At 37.9% G+C, this 24,381-nt stretch overlaps 1 protein-coding gene across 4 annotated transcripts in view; it reads left to right on the top strand.

Annotated features, from left to right (window-relative positions):
• Window positions 1-24,381, top strand: part of LOC128880023 (uncharacterized) — a 678,051-nt gene that overhangs the window by 604,103 nt on the left and 49,567 nt on the right. For all 4 annotated transcript variants that reach the window (XM_054129644.1, XM_054129645.1, XM_054129646.1 and 1 more), the window contains one exon: window positions 18,760-19,041. In XM_054129644.1, the coding sequence (XP_053985619.1) occupies window positions 18,760-19,041 (282 nt within the window). The remainder of the gene's footprint in view (window positions 1-18,759; window positions 19,042-24,381) is intronic.

Raw genomic sequence — 24,381 nt, 5'->3', positions numbered from 1 at the left:
CGGAGACGGTCAATTAACGAGTTACGCTGGTCCAGTTAGGCGAGAAATACCAAGGAAAGAGAAGTCTTAGCTTTGGGTGTAATAAATGAATTAATTGTAAGACACATTGGAAGGGACGTAGGTTCATAGTAGTAATTTTTTATTAAATTACGGAAATCGATGAGAAATAGCATCGAGAAAAAATAAACTCCCAAAGGATGTTCTCAAAACTGTTCTGAATTTAATTAATCGGTCTTCCACTTGAAGATTCATCTTTGTATGTAAATACTTTATTGTAGTCAGACAAGGCGTGGGTCAGGATCGACCTACGCCAATTTTGATGGAACTGTTTATCATAGTATCATTTTGAATCTTGATGAATATTTTTTGTACTCTATCTATAAATATAAAAATGAATAATTAAAAAAGGATGGATTAAAAACTGTTCTGGATTTAATGAATGGGTCTTCTACTTGGAGATTCATCTTTGAGTGTAGATACTTTAATGCAGTCAGACAAGACGTGGGTCAGAATCGACCCACGCTGATTGTTTTGAATCTTGATGAATATTTTTTGTAGTCTATCTATGAATATACAAGAGAATATTTTAAATACAGTTAGAGATTAAGTCACCCCACCAGAAATGTACAATTATTTAAAAAATAAATTGTTCAGCCCAGAAACACCGTCTCTTGCCATTGATTAATTCAGCAGGGAGAAGATTAATGCCAGCAGAGAGAGGCGAAGAAGTGGCTGGGCGTTGTGTTCCCAAAGAACGGGAACAAAGCGGGCTGCGATAACTCTTGATCCACCGCGACATCGTGATTCATCGCGCTGGTCAAGGTGACACAGAGCACTCTGGGGCGCTAACTGGAGAAGTAAACACGAGCTCCGTGCGAACGTTATCGGTCCACGGTGACAAATCCACCGGCAGACACACGGATCTCCTTTTCCCAGGGCGCTGCTCGAGACACGACACGGGTATTCCTGTAGTTTCGGCCCGGGCACATAAATTCCTCGAACACATGGCGCCTGAGCTTATGAACAATAACCACGGGCGGCTTCTCCACCTCCGTGGCCCGTCGACGTTGATGCCAGCGGCACGTTAGCCGACCTCCTAGTCAGTAATTACGCCAGACCCATAAACATTCGGCTCACGGTTCAATCTCGTCCGGAAGACAAGGGACACAAGTGCCAGGCGTGGCTTCCTGGCACATGCCTCTCCGCGAGCGCGCTGTCGGATCATCTGCATAACGTTTTCTGCATCGGAGAACCGGCTCCGTGGATTTAAACCGGCTTATTACGGCCGTGATGCACGCCACGGAACATTCCCCGTCACGCAGTGATCGCGGGGTGTCCTTATTCGCCCTTTCTTGTCGTTTAAGGGAGGATAGGTGTAGTAGAAAAAAGTCAATTTTTTTGAGGGAATTATTAGGAAGTGTAGGAGTGAATGGAAATTTTTTTAAATTTTTAGTGTGTTTAGAGGAAGCTTTGAGGAAGGTATGGAAATATTTTGAGCGTAGAGGTTCAGTTATCGATGCGTAATGATTATTTTGAATTCACTTTACCAGACTTGAGGGATGGTTGAGTAGAAGGTAAAACTTGGCTTCCTTGGTGGAATTTTAAGGAAGTGTAGGAGTGAATGGAAATTTTTTAAATTTTTACTGTGTTTAGAGGAAGCTTTGAGGAAGGTATGGAAATATTTTGAGCGTGGAGGTTTAGTTATCAATGTGTAATGATTATTTTGAATCCCCTTCTCGAGACTTAAGACGTGACCGTGTAGAAGGTAAAAGTTGGCTTCTTTGAGGGAATTTTAAGGAAGTGTAGGAGTGAATGGAAATTTTTTAAAATTTTTAGTGTGTTTAGAGGAAGCTTTGAGGAAGGTATGGAAATATTTTGAGCGTGGAGGTTTAGTTATCAATGTGTAATGATTATTTTGAATCCCCTTCTTGAGACTTAAGACGTGGTCGTGTAGAAGGTTAAAAGAGACTTCCTTGGGGAAATTTTTATAAAGTGTAGAAGTGAATGGAAATTTTGTAAAATTTTACTGTGTTTAGAGGAAGCCTTAGAGAAGACGTGGAAATATTTTCAGTATCGGAGATGTTGTTTCCAATGCATTATGATTATTTCATATGAATCATTTCATCTTTCTTGAGGTTTAAGGCATGGTCGTGCAATAAGAAGAAGTGTAACTCATAGGGAAATTTTTGTAAACTAAAGGAACGAATGGAAATTTTGTTTACTTTTTCTGCATGTAGATAAAGCTTTCAGCATGTACATTTAATTTTTAATGTGTTATATATTCGTTTGTGAGCTCCTCTCTTTTAAGTCGAGTGAGTCTTCAGTCAGGAGTTCTAAAATTGTTGTGTAGTAATAAGTAGCCCACGTCCAAGCTATTTTTCATCATTTCGACCTTCTAAAATGGTGGCCCTGTAAAACGAAATTTATATTCCACCAAAAAGTCATTTGTTCGTCCTACTAATTAAATATCACTAAATCGAATCAAGAAAGGACTACGTTACCCTACTTAATTATAATCACATGTACCTCTACACCCATATGTATATATTATTAAAAAACTAAAACCCTAAACATTTTGAGAAGAAACCCATGAATCAGCACTCAATGTTCAGACACGTGGACTAAGTTCACCTCGGCTCTCGGCTCCAAATCGCGTTGCGTCGACGATAAATATGCCAGCGTCATAAATATTCGGTTCACGATTTAATCTTGCCGACGAGGCAGGCGTGCCAAGCGTGGCCCGGTAGCAGATGTCCTTTATTTGACCGAGCACCGGAGATCATCTACGTAATACTCCTCGCAGAAGTAAACGATCCTGAGATTAGGTCAGGAGTTCTACCGAACCTGCCTGCTGCTCCGTTCTCGTAATGTTCGGCGCGCGATGTCACGTGCAGCGTGTTCTTTAAATTACCGATTGTCTCATAGATCTTCCCCAGGGTGCCGTCTAGGGTGCTCTAAGAACTATGCGCCTACCGAAACTCCCATAAATTTCCATTGTTCTCGCTTCAACTTCCGATTCGGCGATTTAATTCGGCGTCTCAGACATCGGTGGAGTTGTAAATTTGCTACCCCGGGTGGAACGATTGTTCTGCGAATTTCTGAATGACAGGGAGTATAGTAGGATTCGCTGGACTCTTGCGGTTGGTTAGGATTGTTTTTAAAAAGCTACGATAATTATTGAACACTTGGAGTAAATGTATTTGTATTTATTTTATTTTCCGGGAACTTGTTTCTCATTGGTAACAATGTTTTGATTCTAAAGTTTATTGTAATAAAAGTTATGGTCATTTAAAGATAATGATTAAAAACTGCAATTCGTTTTGCATCAACCTAATAATAACTGTGGATGTTTATGAAAATTTATATTTGTGTATACATAGATAAAGAACAGAAACTTAAATTAATGTATGTTTACCTTTTAAATGTTTTAACGTGTATTTTTGTGTATTTTATATTTGTATGCATCGCGACACATTCTTGTATATTTTTCTACGCTTATATTTATCTATAACGTTTTGAAATTCTTTGCTTTCTATTAATAAATAATAATGAATACAATTTTTATTCTCTTAATATTTATTTTGAAGTTTATATTCAATTTAAATGTCTATATTTTTTTTAATGCAAGTGAAATAAATATACAGCGAGAATACAATTTAAAACGAAGGCAATGGTGGCTCACTTCTCGATGCTTCTGAAAATCAGTTGAAATAAACGCTAATTACATAAATTTAAATATTCATAGCCTGACGAAAACGAAAAACGCGAGGCAGAGTGTATGAAGTTTGAAATGTACCTGTACGTACCAATCATAAACTTTTCGCGAGCCCCGGGGCATTATTTATCAAGGAAATTCGAGCACCGTGAAACACTAAGGCCTGAAATTAACGCTGAATCCGTGTTTTCAGCGCAATTTGTTTCCGTCCTATAAAAGTCCAACTTTTCCACCCAAAAGAGAATAATTAATTATTGAGTGGAGAAAAACCTAGTTTTTCGACGACTGCTTTGATATTCCTGCAAATTCCCGAGCCATAATTATAACTTTCTAATTTTAAATTCGTTATTAAAAAATATGTTCGTTGAAATTTATTGTAACGTACAATTTGAAACTAGGAAGAACATGAAAAAGTATGGTTGAAACGTTTGTCGGTCTTGTTTTCGGTGTGTAATTAAATAGATTGTTTTGCAGTATATGTGATAACGTAAAAATGTTCTGAAAATTTTAAAGAATAATTATTTTCTATTCTCTCGAAGTGCCAAAGATAAATTTTGTTCAACATTAAACTATATAAGTATAATCATGGACATTTGAATTAAAAATATATTTTGATTATATATCTATTTATTCTATTACCCTTAATGATCAGTGAAGCTTCATTGATTATTTAGAAAGAACAAAGTAGTAAGATTTTAATTATATACCTTCCTATCTTGTTACTTTTAAATATCACATATGTTATATTTTGCTTTGATTAATATCAAACATTTGTATCACAAAATATAACTTACTAAAAACAGATCAAAAGGCAAATCAGTCACAATTCATATCCCAAATAACAACAATCTAATGAGGAACAATAGAGGAACTCGAGTATCCACAAATGTCTTAAAATCATTTCATAATTTCTCAATTTCTCCTCTTAAATCTTCCAAGTCCACTCCGTACAACAAATGGAATCATAAGTAAATTTAGAATCGAACCAAAAATTCTACAACTTGAAAGCAAGGAACCCTGATTGGTCGTTTTCCACTAAAAACTAGGAGTTGCAGTGGTTGTGATAAGTCACCATTTTCCACGATGGGCCGCTAATTATTCCGTAAACAGAAACAACGGTGGAAGGAATGGTAATTAGCCCGGATGCGATGCCGTTTGACTTTTTAATGCTCCACTTTTCCTTTCGTTCTTGCTCTCGTTCCGCGAGTTATATCAACACGGGCTCAAGTTCCATCGACGTGTCGGCTCTCGTCGTTGGAGTGCACTCGTTGCGAAGTCGACGTAAAATACGGAGATAAAGCAACAACGACGGCTGCTGAGCGACACACAGTTGAGGCAAACGCATCCGAGTAATTATTAACGTTTACGTCTGTCGTATTATCGTGGCGAGCGACGTCATGCTGCAAATCAGTGACTTCTTCGCGAGAACGGTGCCATTGATTAACTCACTCGAATTCTGGACTATTCTCTTAATGAAGACTTGGTTTTCAGAGCCATGAGTGCTTGCTAGAGTGTGTTAAATAGTTTATCTGTGTAATAAAAATGTCGACAATGAACGAAAATGGTAGTATTATGTGCGGATAGGTATTTCTTGCAGGGTAAAAAGTAAGAAATAAAAATCGATATGTGACTGAAAATTTTGGATCTATTAATAATTTTTCAATTTATTTTTGCATTTAGAATAACTTTCTCTCGCATTTATAACTGTCAACAAATTTATTTTATTCTCTCAAGACCACAGAACGTGTATCACCATCGATGGACACGATTCTGCAGTAGTATGGATCGGAAATAGTCAGACATATCATTGAATTTTATTTTACGTTTATTTCCTTGATGTTAGATAATGAAATAACCATATGCACCCCTTCTACTATAATATGCACTGATATTTTCTCTTGTACATTTATTTTCTCGTACGATTTGATTCAATAATAATTTAATAGAAATATTCTAAATAATTTCTTAGTGCAATTTTCTATAACATTGTTCTGTCTTCAAATATTTGCATGAGGTGTTACGATGTCAAGAACTCAGTTACATATTCTAATTGAAAATCTTCCCTGTTCTCATAGTTTAAAATGAATTCTTCTTAAAATGAATTGTGCTATATCTTCCCTTGGAATTTCGAAAAAATATTTTAACCTGAAAATGTACATACAAAATGAGTCTAGCCTTTAAATATGAATATAATCTTTTCCTAAATATTTTAGCTAAGCAAAACTACCTAATAAGTTAATACTACCATTTTATAAAAATGCTTCAAGTTGCACGTGTTATTTCACAAACGTTCTACTTACGCAGCCAATTAGTCCGCTATTACTGACAATGAATAAGTTTATGGCAGGTGATACCAATTACCAGATCTCATCGAGCTAGTCGTTAGCGAAGACCTCCGAAGTGGGACCGATAGAATCAAGTTTAATGGATCTACCTTTACACGGAATTCTACAATCGACAACTTGTACCAGAAGTAGATGTATGCAATCGAGTTCCCATCGAACTACGTTGGATGCGTCGTACAGTCGTCAACTTGAACTACCCGACTAAGGGGGTAGATGGAATTAGGTTTCGTCCATCTCGTCGTATAGAATCTGGACCAGTAAATTGTCAAGCATTCGCTCAAACGAAATAGTAAATTACGCAGGAGAAAACGAAAATTAATTAGATACTTGTCGCTTCTTCAACCTATCTAAATTCTAGCGTTAAAATTTCGAGTGACATTTGAGATTCTTTTCCTTAGAAACTTTGGAGATATCTTTAAGCACGTTTTGTCGAAATTAGGACATTTCTTCAAGTAGGGATAATTTATATTGTCGAAAATGTGTAGAATAATAACATGACACTTTGCAAATTTTCTGAGATTCTTAAAAATCTTCCAATGAAGTGCACACCTGTCTCTTCCCTTTACAACTAAGCTTCTTGCCCTTTCTCAGGTTCCAACTCTACGAATTATCAACATGCAAGTCTCTTAGTAAACCACAAGTTCGAGTTCATATATTTTAAAGAGTGCTTAGTCCATCTACACGTCACAGTATTACAACAGAAATTTATTTCACGGCAATACTTAAGATGGGTTCCCCTAACCCCGTTTTCACCGAACCAAAATTTTCTGCCAAGCCATCCGTAGTATTAATTTCGTTCCCAAGGCTCCTCGGACAAGCTGAATGGCATCTTACATCGACACGTCCGTGTACACGAATTTATGTACCCGTCTACGTCAGAGGGGCGACGAGGTAAGAGGGGGGGGGGTAGATAGGCAGGAATGGCGGTGCCAGTAATGGAAACAGAATGGGATAATTCCGCGAACCGCGGACGGACGCGGTAATTGCGAATAATTGCATTGTCTTCGAGTCGTTCGCTCGAGTCCCTCTGTCTCCCCCCCCCCCTCCCCCATCCTCTCACCAATCCCCATCCCTACGGTGTTGGTCCGTTCCTCCCGCGGTCTCGGTGAATTGCTTCGGTACGAATTGAGAGTCGACTGGTGGAAACTCTCATACCGATTAGGATATCTCGTCTCTCCGTTCCGTCTCTCTCTGTCCAGCTGGCGAGAAGGGTAGAGGGGTCCAGTTCCCGCGACGGTCTAACCAGCTATGCTGGGAATTACGTTCGAGCCAAGGGACGTGGAGGCTTCTGAATTTCGTCTGGTGTTCTTAATTTTCGGGCATGGAGCTATGCACGTTGTTCGGAAAACGATGAAAGTTCTTTCACTGTTTAGTCTATTGATAGTGATTTATAAGATTTTTAATGCAAGGAAATATTTTAAGGGAGGTTTCTACCAACAAATGATAAAATTTGGTCATAGATCATTAAGGTAGGTATGAAGGCCTTATCTAAAAGAAATTATCTAGTCTATCAGTGTTGTAATTTAAGATTTCTAAATTATTCACAAAATATCACATTATTTTGACCAACCAAACCTGCTTTCTTCCAGCAGGTAATAAAAGTATGGAGCTCGCATAAAAGAGCTTACCTATCCCATTGTTGATTTCTAAGACACCTAGGAAACTCAAAAAATATCACATTATGTTGACCAACCAAACGGTGTTCACAAGAAAATATTCTAAGGAAGCTTTCTTCCAGCAGATAATAAAAGTATGGGCTCAAATGAAAGACCTTACTTATTCCATTGTTGATTTCTAAGACACCTAGGAAACTCACAAAATATCACATCCAAACAGCACCAAATGCTAGAAAATATTTTAAGAAAGCTTTCCTCCAGCAAATGATAAAATCCAAATTCCCAAGGTCGTTGGGTTCGTCGCAGCTCTTCAGAAGGCTGTTGAAAGAGGTTCATTTACGATACCCAAGGCGCCTCGATTGACACGCAGCTTTTCTTGTGGGAAGGGCCACCTCAGGATGTATATTATGCATATATAAGCCGGGAACGATTTTATCGCAGCTGCCATTTTCCCGTACAACGACGCACCTCGTATCGACGCGATGGCCCTTTTAGTCGACCCTAACCAGCCACCAGCTTGGCCCAATGGCCAGGTGTATAATTGAAAAAGTAGTGCGACGCATCTCGCGTAGTGGCCAACCCCTTGGCTTTGGGCAAGTTAAACGTGGATCGTGGTTCCCCTAGGACCTGCTTGGCAGAATTTTCATGGGTGCTCTGGTCCCCTTCTGAAGACTTGATGAAGCAAACGTCGTAAAGGCCAGGAAAGACGAGGCTCTATACTGAAACTATTTTTGGTAACAGGTGAAAGTTTTTGGAATTTATTCCAGGAACTGCGATGCTCTTGGTCTTTACACGTTGAAATGTTTAAACATTACAAGTTGTAGAATTGTTTGGACGGTAGAACTGCAGGAGGATCGGAATACTCGGCGGGATTAGCGTAGATTTAGTTTGTACGTGTAATTCTTGCGCTTCCGTTCCCCGAGGATTGGAATGCTACTTCCGTGGAATTCGGAATAAGTTAGTTATTGATCCGAGCACGCAACGTCTTCGAAGCGTTGAATCTTGAAAGTATATTTTACTCAGTGGAAGCTATTTCGATGTGCTTCAAGTATTTTTTGAAATTTTTCTAATTTTATAGTGTTACCATTCCTTAGAATCTTAGAATCACCGCGTCCAACAATCCCTGCATACCAAGTTTCGTACAAATCGAGTCACTTTCAACATTTTGTTCCGCCATATTGAATTTACTATTTTGAATTTTTAAGTTTTGAGTTCAAATTTAGAATCAGCGACTCCAAACATTCTTATATACCGAGTTTCATCAAAATAGTTCCAAAGAAAACATGTATACTTCTTATGAACTTTGAGGGGTGATTTCATCCCCTAAAAATGAAACAAGACAAAATAAAAAAGTACATGTCAAATATTTTTCGATGATTCCTGTCAATGAAAATTGGTATTTAGGAGTTTTTGAGGCCGCTGATTACGAATCTGAACTCAACATTCAAAAATTCAAAATTGTTTAATTAATTTATGATAAGTGATCATAAGTATACCTAAATTTTCTATATTTGAAACATATTTAATTCTTCCGATTTTCATGTCATTCTTGATTATCTGTAGATCTGTTAGGAGAATCATCATCGTGTATTAATTAAAATATTTAGAATGATTGCGGAAGAAGAATCGAAAAAGTCGAGAATGAGATGGAAGAGATGGAGGAAGAAAGGGGCTGAGTTTCTGAACTACCAGCGTGTAGTAAGTGGTAAATTGGTGTAGGGGGTCGCAGGAGGAATAAACGGGCAGTAGAAGTTATGCCAGTATTGTTCTAATTTAATCATACATGCCAGGAACAACCAAGATAGTGGTCCAATCCTGTTGCGACCCTCGTGAGCAATCCACTATCTCTAGCACTGGGATTCTCCACCCTTTCCTCACCCTCTGAAAATCTTTACTCGACTCCATTCTACCCTTCCTGTTCTCCTATTAATTTCACTTCTTCCCACTTCAATAATATTTCATACATACAGCGTTCATACATTACTCTATTTTTATTTAAATAATTATCACATTAGTTATTTTTGACACTGTTTCTTCATAATTGTCTTTAATCTTTATTTCACTTAAAGGGGACTAAACAACTTCATGGTCAAGATATCATTACTGAAATATTAAATTCTAAAATATTTGTAGACAAACAATTCCTTTACTAAATGTACCTTGTATATTTATAATAATAATAAATGAGACTACTTCAACTTTCATAAATTCATTCATCGTATCCTCATAGTTATTATAAACAATTACAAGTACACGTTTATTTCTCCTAATTCTTCTGCGACGCATCAACCTCGACGTCTCGACAGACATTTCCGACGCCTCTCAAGGCGTTTAGGTTCGTTGGTCGAGCGGCATCAAGCCTGACGAAGACGAGGAACATCCGACGTCTCTTTTGTTTCGTGGACCGCCCACCCGGAAACTTCTCGTAATTTGGTACTTGAACGGGTCGAGTCGTTCGCAACGGAAATGACGGGAAGGTGACGTTTTTCTCGATGGTGTTGGCCCCTCCGTTCTGCGGGTGATTACGTCCCTCGAAACGGAACGGCTGAGTCAACTGTAATGGCGGACGTAAAATGTGCAAGCGTACTGCCGCGAGTTTCCATTCACGGATCAATCATTTTAAAACGTGTTTCTTTAATGCTAGAGGTACAGCTTCATTCTCATTTAAATAAACTTCTTTCAGAAGTTAACAGAAGCAGTAACTGAAGAATTAGAATTTCCTGATAATATCTTTTTGATATATTTCTTATTAATTCTTACTCAGAGTAACTTCTTTGACAAATTAACAAAAATTGTAACAAATGAATTAGAATTTTCTGCTGGTGTGTGTATTAGAAAATAGTTCAATGTGATTGGTATCAGTAAAAGGTTAAACAAATTATATCAGTCAAAAACTGAATTAAATATATATAATGTAAGCAAGCATAGTTTATCTAATATGAAGCTGTCGTATTCTTACTTTTGGTCCCACATAAAATAATAATATTACAACAATTTTACTTAATGATTTTATTTGATCTAAACGAAGAAGAACAACCTTTTATTTTCACAATCAATTGGACTCCAGTTTTTTCAAAAATTTATTTCACTAAATTAGTTCGACGTGCATTTAAATCTATTTATTTAATTATGTAATTGTACAATTCAAAAATGTTATTTAAAGCTATTTGTAGCTATCTTACAGGCCGCAAAATAACGAACGGCCGATCTCGGTGTGAAAAAGGCAAACAATAATTGTGCGAAACAGTGTCCACCTCGAGATCGATATGCGAGCGTTATTTTATCGCGCAGGCTTCTCGAACAACGAGGAAGGGAAATCAGGGAGGATATAATCGTTCGACCTGCACGAATTAAACGGATTTTATCGTCGCGGCGTCCCGGCAGTCGAGTCTTAAATTAAACTCACTCGTTGCTCCGCAATGCACCGCCGCTACAAACGATCCGCCATTATCGTCGATCGACTGGATTATGTATTTGATGAAGCAAAACGAGGAAGATAATCGAATAGATTGCTCCCGGGCACGAAAGGCCGGTCTGGCGAATCGAAATATCGACGAAATAATGGTAAACACTATTATCGCGAAAAGTCTGTTTTACTCTTTAACGCTGGGGTCAAATTGTATTGTAATTTCTCTTTAAATAATTATATCATTGGAGGTTCGAACGTTAATTCGCGAGAATTAGCGAATCTCGAGTTGTAGGTAAACTTCGTTAGCTGGATAAATTTGATTCTTTGCGAATGGGGGAGACGTTCTTGGTAAAGTTAGCTGTAAGTAGGTTAAGTACGTAACTGGTCAGACACCACTTTCCAATTAATATGCACAGTTCTCTATTCGATGGTAGTTGTTAACAAATTATGAGGTGTTGCTAATTTTTGCAAAACTAAAAAATGATACTAATTGTGGACGCAACATTAGTATTTTTCATTTTTAGTGGCGTAAATAATTTATTGCCGTTTATTGTAAGGGAATGTAGAGAAAACTGTGCTGAATTTAATGGTGTGCAATACTTTAAGACAGAATAATACAATACCAACAATGAAACTGGACCAAGTAAAAGTGCTATGACATTTACATTAACAATTATTAACGAAATTAATATAAAAAAATTGATTTTCTTTTAAATACATATTTTTATATTCATATTATAGCTCCTTTACAGAGATATACTGAAAGCAATAAATCCATATTGCCAACATGTGCCTTCTTTTTAAAATTCCTCTTACAAGCTTCACTTATATGTATATACATATATGTTACTACATTTATTTCCCTTAGTAAGTACCTAACAAATATGTACGATGAAATTATATTCTGATATTATATATTCTGACAACTATACCATTTCAGCCCTTGAAGAAACCACCGAATAATCTATATTCGATTTTATAATTTCAAAAAAGCTCAGAGGTGGTTCAGAATAATCTTACATGTATATATAACATGATACTACGTTTATTTCCCTTAGTAAGTACCTAACAAATATGTACGATGAAATTATATATATTCTGACAACTATACCATTTCAGCCCTTGAACAAAGAACCACCCAATAATCTATATTCGATTTTATAATTTCAAAAAAGCTCAGAGGTGGTTCAGAACAATCTTATATGTATATATAACATGATACCACGTTTATTTCCCTTAGTAAGTACCTAACAAATATGTATGATAAAATTATATACATTCTGATAACTATACCATTTCAGCCCTTGAAGAAAGAACCACCCTCTGTATTCGACTTTATAATTTCAAAAAAGCTCAGAGTTCGAAACAATAATTTAAATAAAATTTGCCTTACCTGCTACCACTTCAAAGGAGCCATTCCTCCCACAATAAATTCCTCAAATAAATTATGCCAAGTCCTTATATTTGACTCTCAATCATGCCTCGGCGGAGAATATAGGCGAAATCAAGCACGACAGGTGTCGCCACGAGAGAAAAGAGGCTTTGTCGGGTACCCTTGACAATCTTTGATCGCCGTGAGCCATGTTGCGTGATTCCGTCCCGATTAATTACCCAGGCGATCAGCCCCTCGTGAAGAGCCCTCACGGTGCTCTTCCTCGACGGTGTTTCTTTCAGCGGTGCTTGTGTACCCCTTTCATCCCCCACGGTCCCAGCGTTGACTCGGAAGCCACTCACCGGAAGTACGTTCTCTTAAGCGACAAAAGAGCGGGACGCTCGCACGACGCTCGCTCGTCGAGCCTTCGCACCGACGATATTCACGGGGAAGGAGGCTACTCGAAGACGAGATGTGACCCGAAAGAAAAGCTCTTGAAACTCTTTCCCGGCGTGGAACCTCGGGTGGGGGTGGAACGAGGGAACGAGGCTGCGATCGCATGCGTCTCACGTAGGACGCACGTGCGACCGCACGTTCGAAATCGAGCGTCTCTGTTCGGTTCTATGGAGAGTGACGATTCGCTGGGAAATGAACCAGTGGTTCTTAACCATGTGTGTTGTGTGAATTATTTATCCTCTCTGATTGTAAGTGAAATAGATATTTATATGGGTACTCCTTTTTCTTGAAGGATATCGAGGATTGGGAGAAATAATCATTTGGGTTTTGGTGTTTTGACTAGAGTTGGGTAGAATGTAAAGGAGGATCTTAAACACATTCGCGACCGGCAGATATTTACGTTTCTAATACCGAGTACTGGCGAAAATAACAAAATTGTAAGGCTGGACGTCGCAAATTTGTATTGTTAGGGCGACGATAAATATTAAAAAATATGTTTTGAAATATCAACGTTGTAAATATGTAGTGTATAAAATAAAAAGATTTTCATATTTTTTTTATAACCAGAAATAGAATTCGAAGTGACGTGAATTAACGTCAGCGATCGTGAATGTGTTAAATGTTTAAAATAATTGATGTTATGTAGTAGAAGTCTATCTCTACATTCTATGAATTATTCATTTCTTCTAATTAAAAATTAAGTGAATATCTACATGAATAATTACTTTCGTTGGAAGATTGTTGAAAAATATCGAGGATGATGCTGTGTATTGATTAGATGCTGTGTAGATCTATACAGAGTATTAATAATTTATGTTTTATTGTTTCGACTAAAGCTAGATAGAATTTATAAATGTTTCAAATAACAGATGCTATAGATTAAATGATTACATTATATTTAAATTAATTACTCAGTGATTCTTAAACTGCTGTATTGTATGAACTGTTCATTTATTCTGATCATAAATAAAATAGATGTCTAAATGGATGCTACTTCTGTTTATAGATTGTTGAAAAATATTGAGAAAAATAGGCTGTATTGATTTGGTGGTATGCGAAGCTGTACAGAGTAATAATTTATCGGGGTAGAATTTAGTGAAACAATATTTCAAATATTTTAAATAACAGATTCTACACAGATAAATTGGAATAGTCATTTCAGATACAAAGCAGAATGTCGAAGAAAGAAGTATTTTTATTTTAATACACTACAGCGCAAAATGAAATGTTTTTTTTATATTTCCATTTCAAATATTCATCGTTTAAACCACTCCTTTGAGAATATTATCAATCCTGCTAAATAGTTCTTTTATTTTGGAAATAACTGTGAGTAATTGTATTTTATAATACCTTGATTTGCGATTCGTTATCGTCTATATACAGCAGTAATTTAATATAATACTATAATATATATATTATACTCTGCATTATTACTGTAAAATTAACGCTATTTTCATTTATTCTTTAAATCTGCTCTATCGATATGACATAGCGGTTAAGAATCACTGGCGTGGGCGAACGATTTGCTGGCTGAATGAAAACCAGAGAGCGCGATTTCGCTGCGAAGACTTGACTACGTAACGACAACCTCGTCGAGAAAATTCCGCGGGTCTCGACTCTGTCTTCTTCATCGCTCGCCAACCCCCTTGGTGGATAGAGACGAAGTACGGAAGACGGAGACTCTGATGTTCGATGATTTATTGAAGTATCGAAATCGCCGTCGGAATACCAACGAGCTCGACTCGTGACTGACGAGGCGTTCGATTCGATTTCGAGATAGTCTCCTTATCTCGATATTCCTCCTTTATTTTTTACTTGGTCGTTTAATATATATTTAATAGTTTGATCGTTTCATTGGACAAGGTCACAAGAGATAAAACTTTAAGAATAATTCTTGATATGTATAACAATGTTCCAAAAAAGTTTGGTATAGTTATATAATTTCCCTGAATGATGAAAATTAATAGACGCGACTATACCAGCAATGCACTAGCAGTTTGTATTTTTATCAACAATGCAGGGAATTTTCTATGCATAAATAAATAGTATTAAAAATATACCGAATCCTCAACTACAAAATAAAAGAAAGATGATTGAGGTATATTAAAAATTGTACGAGTTGTAGCCAGATCAAATAGAACAAAAAATTGTCTCAACCCGTAGGACACGAGCATGCTACAGGGAAATAGAATAATATTCAAGAAACATTTTTTCACCGACATACATAAATAATGAGTACCTAAAGCTTCTCGAATCCCCAGCCACGAAATAAAATAAAAATACCCGGAGAATATTAAAAATTAAAGAAGTTGTCGCAGCTTGTAAACCACCATCGTGCTTCAAGAAAAAATAATAATATTAAAGATCTATTTTGTAACAAGGAAGAAGTTTAAACTCCGATAACTAAATTCGAATGAAACTTACCACGGGGCTCGTCAATTTTTCACAAAAATAACCAAGAGCCTTTTAATCCGATAAATAGTTTTCCGTCGACCGAAATCGATCTCTGGTTTCGAAATTTGTCACGCGAATTCGACGGCTAATGAATCCTGCGTCTGCTTTCGGAATCAATCAGCTACGGGACGAGAGGCGCGGCGAAAATTAACGCCCGACGGAATTGCGCCGAAATTAAATGAAGATTAATTTTCGTTGGAAAGATGCGCGCGCCCCGGTTCGATCGAGCCCGACGATTGTGAAGCGTTTCGCGTGTTGCGGTACGTGGAATCGCTGAAAAGCCCGCAATCGTAGCGTCTCGTTCGATATTCGGGTAACAAATGGCTTCTAGGGAAATAAAAAGCGAACGATGAAAGCCCGCGGTCGGTGGGCTTTTCACCGGAACTCGCCGGATTTGATATTATAAATTCATACCGGAACAATGCCCGCTATTTATGTTTACATATTTGTTACGTATGTGTTTCTCTACTTTGCGCGGAATATGTATGAATGTCGGACTAGAAAATATCGCGAATTATTGATTGTCGTAGGAATGGTAGTGTACGTCATACGCGTATGGAAACGTAAAGGTATTTTATATTGGGTTGCTCATATTTGATAAATGTATGTATATTTAAAAATGATGTGTTTGAAATTGTACATTTTAAATATATATATATATTTTATTTGGAATTACTTATTTTATATATAAACAGATTAGATCTAAATATGTATGTAGATTTAGTTCTTTTAATAGTTTAAAAATGTGGTCTTTTTGAAGTAATATGATAATCCTTCGAAATAAAAAAGAAACAAACGTGGAATGCTACATAGAAATGATTTGACAATTTTTCTTCTCACGGTATCATGTTCCTTCTCTTAATTTAAATCTATTCAAAAATAAAGAAAGGTACCGTAGATAATATTTCTCTAAATTAACAAAGCTGCGAAACTATTCAACATTCCTGTGTGCATATTGGTAAATCTGACAGGTATATTTTTAATTAGTAATAGAACATATGTTCAGCACCTGAAACTTCAAGGAAATTCAAAATAAAAACAGTGGACATGTACTTCTTTTTTTCACAGCATGGTTAAGAGATGAAATTTAGACTCTTGTGCTATAATAACTCAGAAATAGTTAAAGAAAGAAGAATAGTATTCCAACAAAAATTGCATGACTCTACTTCAAAGCCCTTTGCACCCTCTAAACTCTGCCTATAGAAACCAAAAGAAATACCTGTCATCTTCATCCTCTCTACAAGCCCCCTCAGAATTAATTCGAATCAAATCCAAACCATTGCTTGCAATCCCCACTTTTAAGAAACAATTGAACTGACTAGAATGAAAACGAAACTGCATTAAAAGCAAAAGATCTAGAAATATCTGTTAGAAATATCTGTTCTCTAGAAAGAAAGAAATATCTGTCATTTTCACCCTCTCTACAAGCCTCCTCAGAATTAATTCGAGTCAAATCCAAACCATTACTGACCCACACTTTCACGAAACAATTTAACTGACTAGAATTAAAACGAAACTGCATTAAAAACAAAAGATCTAAAGCGTGCATCGTATTCCTCCCTTCAATAGAAGCAGACGAAAATTACGAAACGTTACGCCAGGGTAACAAGGTGCATCGTTCTCGATCTGTACTTAGCTATTCCCCTGCCAGTCACCCCCTTCGCCCTCTCCCGTTAACGCTCGCGAAGTTCCAGAATTTCCGCGCAGCTCGTAGCAGCCGGAAGAGGAATGGCTCGGCTCTCGAGAGGACTTAACCAGGAGGCGAGAGGAGGTTGAGTGGGGACGGTAGCAGAAGAAATTCCGCGTCCTACGTAGCCATATTATTATCACGCATCGCTCCACCTTTATCTCAAGAGAATGGAACGGTTCGCGCGCGCGCGCGAGGAGGGTGAAACGCCCTCGAGAAAGAAACGAGCGCTTTTATTAGAATTTTTATTACGTTGCGCGATAAATTCTCGAACAGCGTTTCGCGCTTCCGCGGTGGAAAACCCGTCACGACTCGGAGAATTTCAATTTTCTTGTTGCGACGACAAGAGCAGCGCGAGGAACGCCCGCGCCCCGCTGTGAGCTTATCTGGTGGGGGTACGTCGCGGGTGAAATTAAAAGACACCGGTTGCTGTAACGCTTGATCCTGCACCGACGTTTCAGGTGGAAGTTTATAACTTATTGTAGGAATCTAATGACTTTAAAACGTATTACAGCTTGGCAACGAATTATTTATTGTCTGACTTTTACAACTGTCTCGACCGAACTGAACTCCGAATTATTATAAATAACAAATTACACCGCGTTCCCACACAACCATTGCATACACGGATACACTCAGACACTTACCCTCGTATTATATATCACACTCCTACATTATATAGTATACATAGTGTGGTTTGATTTCTAGATTTTGTTAAGGGGTGTTATCTATTGTTAGGGATGATCTAGAAGGTTTCAACCCTTTACTGAACACCTAATAGGTGATATTATTTTTTCTTTCATGCTCATTTTTTTTTATTGGATCTTGAGAAATTATTTTATAATATAATTAAAATGGTTTCTGGTAATACTCTAGGATGAGGCAGTGGTAAGTGGCAAAGTTTAGCGAGGAATACGAAAAACGATAGAAATTTAAACTTCATAAGATGGTTATTAAAGTGTTAGATGTCTAAAATTTATTATAAAAATCCCAGGTCTAGTTTAATCTTCGCGTATCGATACTTCAATGAAAAACTTGAAAGAAATATGAACAAAAATTTCAATCGACGAGGAGAACGGAATATACAATGACAATTCTGCAACGTCAGTCTTCGTCGCAGTTGGGGCGAAAACGATCACTCGAGGAGACTATAATCGAATATTTAATTTTATGGTAATTGTGTCCTGGAGCAAACTCGACTCTTCAAAGAGAGTCGAGGGCACTTGAATCGCAGAATGTTTCTGTTAATTGACAGGCACAGGTGTGAAAGAATTGTCCCCCTTGCTGGAGACTTTGAGAACACAAGTACTGTGAAATTAAATATCATATTGGGAGCACTTTTACCTCTGAAGACTCGCGCCTACCCTTTCCATAGCACAGCGCATACTAATAACAATACCAACTGCGTGTGAGAGTACTATTGAAATTATTAATTGTATAATTAGAGTTTCTGTGAAACCAATTTTAAAAGTTATGTTCTTTTGAAAATGACAACCAGTTGAAAACAGGACATGGCAATAGCTATAAAAAGAAATAACAGATTAATAGAATACAATAAAATATCTTCTACGAATACTGAAAAATAAAATTATTCAACGAAAGAGTACCTTTTCTGATCAATAGATAAAATAATGTAACAAGAAATAATTTAAATGACTGAGATAAATGCAAAGATAATAATCGATACGTCGTTTGTTTGTTCCAGCAACAGCAGCAACAGGCCCAACAACAGGTGCAGCAACAACAGCAACAGCAGCCCCAACAGCAACACCAGCAACAGCAACCGCAAGCTAACTCGCCTGGGAGCGGAAACGTAGGGAAAAGCAGTCCATCGCCAGGGAATTCCGCTTCCCCTGGCACAGTCACAGCAAACAACAAGTCGCAGACCGAGCCGAAACCGGTTGAGTGCAATTTGTGCCATAGGAAATTCAAAAATATACCAGCTCTCAATGGCCACATGCGACTCCATGGTGGTTACTTCAAGAAGGTAGGTTTATTAATATTTATTATTAGTATTATGAATACTCAGAGTATTCGAGTCGAACGTTGTTTCATTTTGTACAGTATCTTTAGTCATTATTATAGGAGGGTTGGAATAGAAATAATGGTAAAAATAGTATAAATAGCAAATTGGTAAAAATTGATAAAAGGACTACAAAAGTAATCATAGCATAAATGGTACATAACTTTACACTTTACACTTTACACTTGGCATTTTACACTTTGCACTTTACACTTTACACTTTACACCTTTTATGTCTAAAGATCTTATTACAATTTCGCAGCCATTAGCTCTCGGTATTATTCGCGACGAACAATACTTCGAATAATACCGATTACCAGGTCTCACCACGTGGAGGTTGCTGCGACTGGAGACCCGGAGATAGAAGGAATCAAACTTCCTTCGATCTCCCTCCACATAGAGTATACATACGTAGATGCATACTCTAAATAGAGTCAACGAGCTTAATACTAAGTACGAAACGATGAAAATCAAAGGAAAACAAAATTCCCTTCGATTTCCAAAGTCTAAGCCTGACTCTGCCAAATAATTATTTGAACTCAGAGGGTGAAGCTAAATTGCGATCGCGACACGACGCGACCATGAAACTGGACATACTGAGTCAGTCCCGTTTCCTCTTGTTGGATCTGGACTCGAGAGGAAAACGACCGACGCCTCCGAACCAGTCCTCCACATTCTGCACCCCGTTGGGAGCCACTGTAGGACCCGACTTGCACCCGTCTCACTGCGCTTTGGACTTACTGCACTGCGCCGGGAGCCTGGACTACACTAAACGTGATGCAGGAAGTAGAGAACCGATCCGGAGGAGCCGATTGTCTTCCTCTCGAATACAGATCCACCAGGAGGACGGCAACCGACCTTTCTGTCCAGTTACACAGTTGGTCACTTCACTTATCACATGAAGTAATAGTGACCGAAGTGGAGAACGAAGTTGCGAGTCCAATATGGACCTACGAACAAAGCAAAAGAAGTTGATTAATAATTACTTGGTAGAGGACAGACACTCGTACACGCATGCCTTAAAACTAACTTAGGTACATGCCTTAAAACTAACAGAACCATGCCATAAAATTAACCAAACCAAACTAAGGTACCCACAAGCAATACCAAGCTACGATAACTAAGGGAAACTACACGAGCAAAAATGGGAGGGACGCGAGACGCGGACGCGCGATCGCGAGATCCATATCGACCGATGGATCGTCGAAGAATGAGCTCTCACCCCTCGTATACCTGTCTCGGTCGAGGGTCGCGGCTCGCTTGTGCGTCTCGAAGTAGAGAAGGGGAAGGGCGAACAACAACCGCGTGGTTGTTGATTCGATGGCTCGTTGGATCCATCGAGAAAATAATTTGTGTAACATTAATATTACAGCAAAATCGTATTCCCCATCATTGTTTAAATAATAAGTATTGTTAATAATTGATTTAACTATTGTCAGAAATTAATATTCAGTTAGTCCAATCGATAGATATTAAAATATTGACAAATTTCTCACGATTAATGTCTCGATCGAATACTTATTCTGAACCGCAATTGTTATTAATGTTTAATCGGACACTGAATGATACTGTATGTATCACAAATGTTTACTTATGTCGGAGATATTAAGTTTTAATTGTTCCAATCAATAGATATTAAAATATAGAAAAATACCTCGTGATTACTTATTTAAATTTTATTTTATTCTCAATTTTTCATGTTCGGAAATATTACTGTCTTGAAAAACGTTGGTATAATAATCTGAAACTTTAAAATGCATTAAATATGAACATCAGAATGATGACGTAAGAATGTCACAATGGTAAACATAGTACAAATGGTAAAAATGGTGCTTTGAGAGATTGTTTCTCATCTTCTGCCCGTTGTTCTGTCTATTCAACAGTAACTTCGACATAAATACATAACATATCATACAATTTTTTCTTTGTCTCTAAAAGGATTAGTACATAAAATATCCTTAATCAATCGTTGGTCTAAATTCAAAAATCTTTATCAGTTGAGGAAAGGTTCTTTACCTCCGAGTTAAAGTTACTCAAATCAAGACGCGAATGCGCCTCGTTCTGAAAATAGCATTGTACCCGGTATACTCTCACCATAAATCCACTCAAGCATCTTAAACAAACTTCAGCGGCAATAATTCTCATTGTCACGTCTCCCCTGGAAACAACTCACGTAAGAAACAGTGATCTCCCCTAGCATGTAGTTGATTCCAGTCCCGCGGCTCATCAATTCTCCTCGAAACCGTCTCGAGATGAGAATTACACTGAATATCCTGCTCTGCTCACCTCCTCCGTACAACCCGGTACAAACTGCATTCGAGCCCGAGGACAGAATTGAATTCTCAAGAAGAATTTCATGAAGTTTACCAAAGGCCGTGCAGCGTGCAAGGTTCAGCGGCATTACCATATGAATTCGCAATCCCAGAAACTCGAGCAGCGAGCGATCGTGTAATCAACCCGTGATTTCATGAAAATCTCGTCCCTCTCCTCCTGAAATGTAATCAACCGGCGATTTCATGAAAATCTCGGGCTGGTTACGTTGCAGCGCGCCTCCTCTCGCGGTGCATCTCGAGGCGATAATCGTCGTGGATCTAGGAAAGTAAAAAAAAAAAATAAAAAAGAGACAAAAGCAGAAAGAAAAAAGAAGAAACGAAAGGTTGGGAGAAGATCTCCAGAAGAGATCCGCTCGATTTCAGCACGCCTCGTTCCTTTTCCGTTACCACCTCCCGCTTCCCCACCGTGAGTGGAAAGTCCGAACAGAGGGCTCTTAATAAGGTCAAGGAAGAGTCTGGCTGTTACAGTCAGTTGGAATAGGAAGATCAGCGATTCTCCCGTCCTTTTTCATCCCTCTTCGCTTTCGTCGCGGAACTCTCTGCCCCTCGCTGATTAAAAATGTCTTAACGAACGGCGTGTCGTTTATAGGAAAGTGCTGAAAGAGATTCGCCCGGGAAAGTTTCCCGTGCCACCCCCTCGATCTCGATAAGGGGGGGGGGGGCGAGATTGAACAGCCCCAGAAACGTTTACAGCCCTCGATGGAACGATAACTGAATTTGCCTGGCCACGGACTGAATGTGCATTGATTGATTCAGGGACACGCACAGTACTTTTCCTTGTTTTCTTTTTTGGATAGTCTTTTTGTTTGAAGTTTTTATAGAAAAAAGGGGGGACGTGAGTCGTTCATTGCACGAATCGATTAACTCCATAAAACAAAAAATAGAGAAATGCGATGAAATGGCCTCTGAAATAAATTATTTATTATTCAATGGACAAAAGAATTTTGTAGTTTAACCGTTTGCGGTCCTATGTCGAGTGAGGTTCGACAAAAATGTACTGAAATCAGAAAATTCGGACCGCAAAGGGTTAATGGCGTTGATTTTCATTATTCGGGAAAGTTATAATGAATATAAAAAGTTATGACTATACCAACTGCTTTGACGCTTAAATTTAAGATTTTTCAAAAAGTCGAGTAAATCGATTTGTGCAGTGAATGGTTCATATTTTTGAGTACGTGTTTCGAGAATGGCGTGGGGTATCGTCATCGATTGACCGGGTGTGTTAAGTCTGCGACCCGGTCCCTTCTTGTTTAGTAGTTTGAATATTGAACGGAAGCACGCGGTCTAAACTATTTGAAGGACTACTCAAGTAGTTTGGCAACGAAATTGATTATATTAGGTCATTTCGCAAGGGTCATTTCGGGCCGAATCGATCACTTTCTGTGCTCTCGAGTCTGGAGATCTTGACGAAATTCAAATGTAGTCCACGTGAAGTTGAAGGAAGTTTAGGAAGAAGTGTTGGCGAAATGAACCATCAAAACACACATCTTGTACATCAATCTTCTTTGAATCTTCAAAGACATCTCGCAAGAACTGCGTGCATGGTTGGTAACTGGAAATATACGCTTGTATATAAGATTTTCCGACACTCTCATTAAACTGTCGTCTTTGAGTGATCTCCTTTGACATTACTTAATCATAGCTGCACGCTACATTAGCGAGAATGCAGTGCCTGACCTGTCCGCAGTATTTCATCCATACAACTGGACTCTGACGTCATCTTTACTTGTAAACACCGTATCACTCCCGCCCTGTAAACCCTGTGTCATCTTAGCATGCGACAAGAAACCTTTCACCCAGCTTTGCCTTGCGTTATTACTCCAAATCCTACTACAGAGCCTTCAGAACCCAATGCAATACTGCTGTTGTGCGCATTCAAACTTGTGCCAATCTCCTACGTCAATTCAAAGTTTGTATAAATTCAAGTTTCATAGTAGACATGTTTAATATCCAAGCTATCGAGTGTGGTAAACAGAGGAAGCTACACAATCGAAAAACCAGAGATTTGTGTTGCTATAACAGGTAATGGAAAAATGATAGCAAGGATTCTGGAGTCTGAATGTAACTGCTCTTTGTACTGAGTTTATTAATTTTATTATTAAGTGACGTTGTTATTGATACTATTTTTTTTATTTGAGTGACTCCTGGTTAAGTGTATTGAATATGTTTTCATCTTTTTAATTAAATGGGAAAGAAGTGGATGCTCGATAAGGTAGAGTTATAGTGTCTGATAACGTAGGTCGTTAGTTGCTTTCAAGACTTATCGGCAGATTGTACTGCATTGCCAACAGAGATTACCTTATCGACAGTGGCATTGCTTAGTAACAAACTCACTCCACTTTGCCAACAGGTATATTACACTTTCCACTGTCTTATAATAATCACTTCCCTTCAATGCGCCATAATCATGCATAAAATAAGAAGGAAACATGGAAACCAATCCATCTAGGGATTTTAGCATAACGCAAACAAGTTTGACAAGTGCATTCGCAATAGCACCTGACTGGTACTTCCTGATTAGTTTCAAATAGATTGATCTGTAATTAAAGTCTTGATTGCACCTTCAACTCACACATAAGAAAGAATGTATGGCTAGTGATCGACATGTCTCTTGGACGTATACTGATTGCAAACAAAAATACTCCAACTCGTCCATTAGAAGAGATAGATGAACAATCATAAATAGAATTTCCATTTCTGTTAAACACATGCTAGTCAATAACCGAATCTATATTTCTTCTGATCATATGCTGGTGCTAATCATAAATCTTCCCACTCGTACATATCAAACTGTAGATCATAATAAATTAGGAAAATTGTTCTTATTGAATCACTCTCTTGCTCTAACAAAAGAATAGATGTCTCTATTCCTTCTGAATCTATTCTGATCCCAACCAAGAAAATTCTTCAACTCCGACTTCAAGGCAAAGGATGAGTGACTAACTATAAACACAACCACCACGTTTTCTGA

Source organism: Hylaeus volcanicus, chromosome 7 (genome assembly GCF_026283585.1).
Source record: "Hylaeus volcanicus isolate JK05 chromosome 7, UHH_iyHylVolc1.0_haploid, whole genome shotgun sequence".
In the NCBI taxonomy this organism is placed as follows: Eukaryota; Metazoa; Arthropoda; class Insecta; order Hymenoptera; family Colletidae; genus Hylaeus; species Hylaeus volcanicus.
Note: the sequence above shows the minus strand (reverse complement) of the source record. Positions and strands in the feature narration are given on the sequence as shown.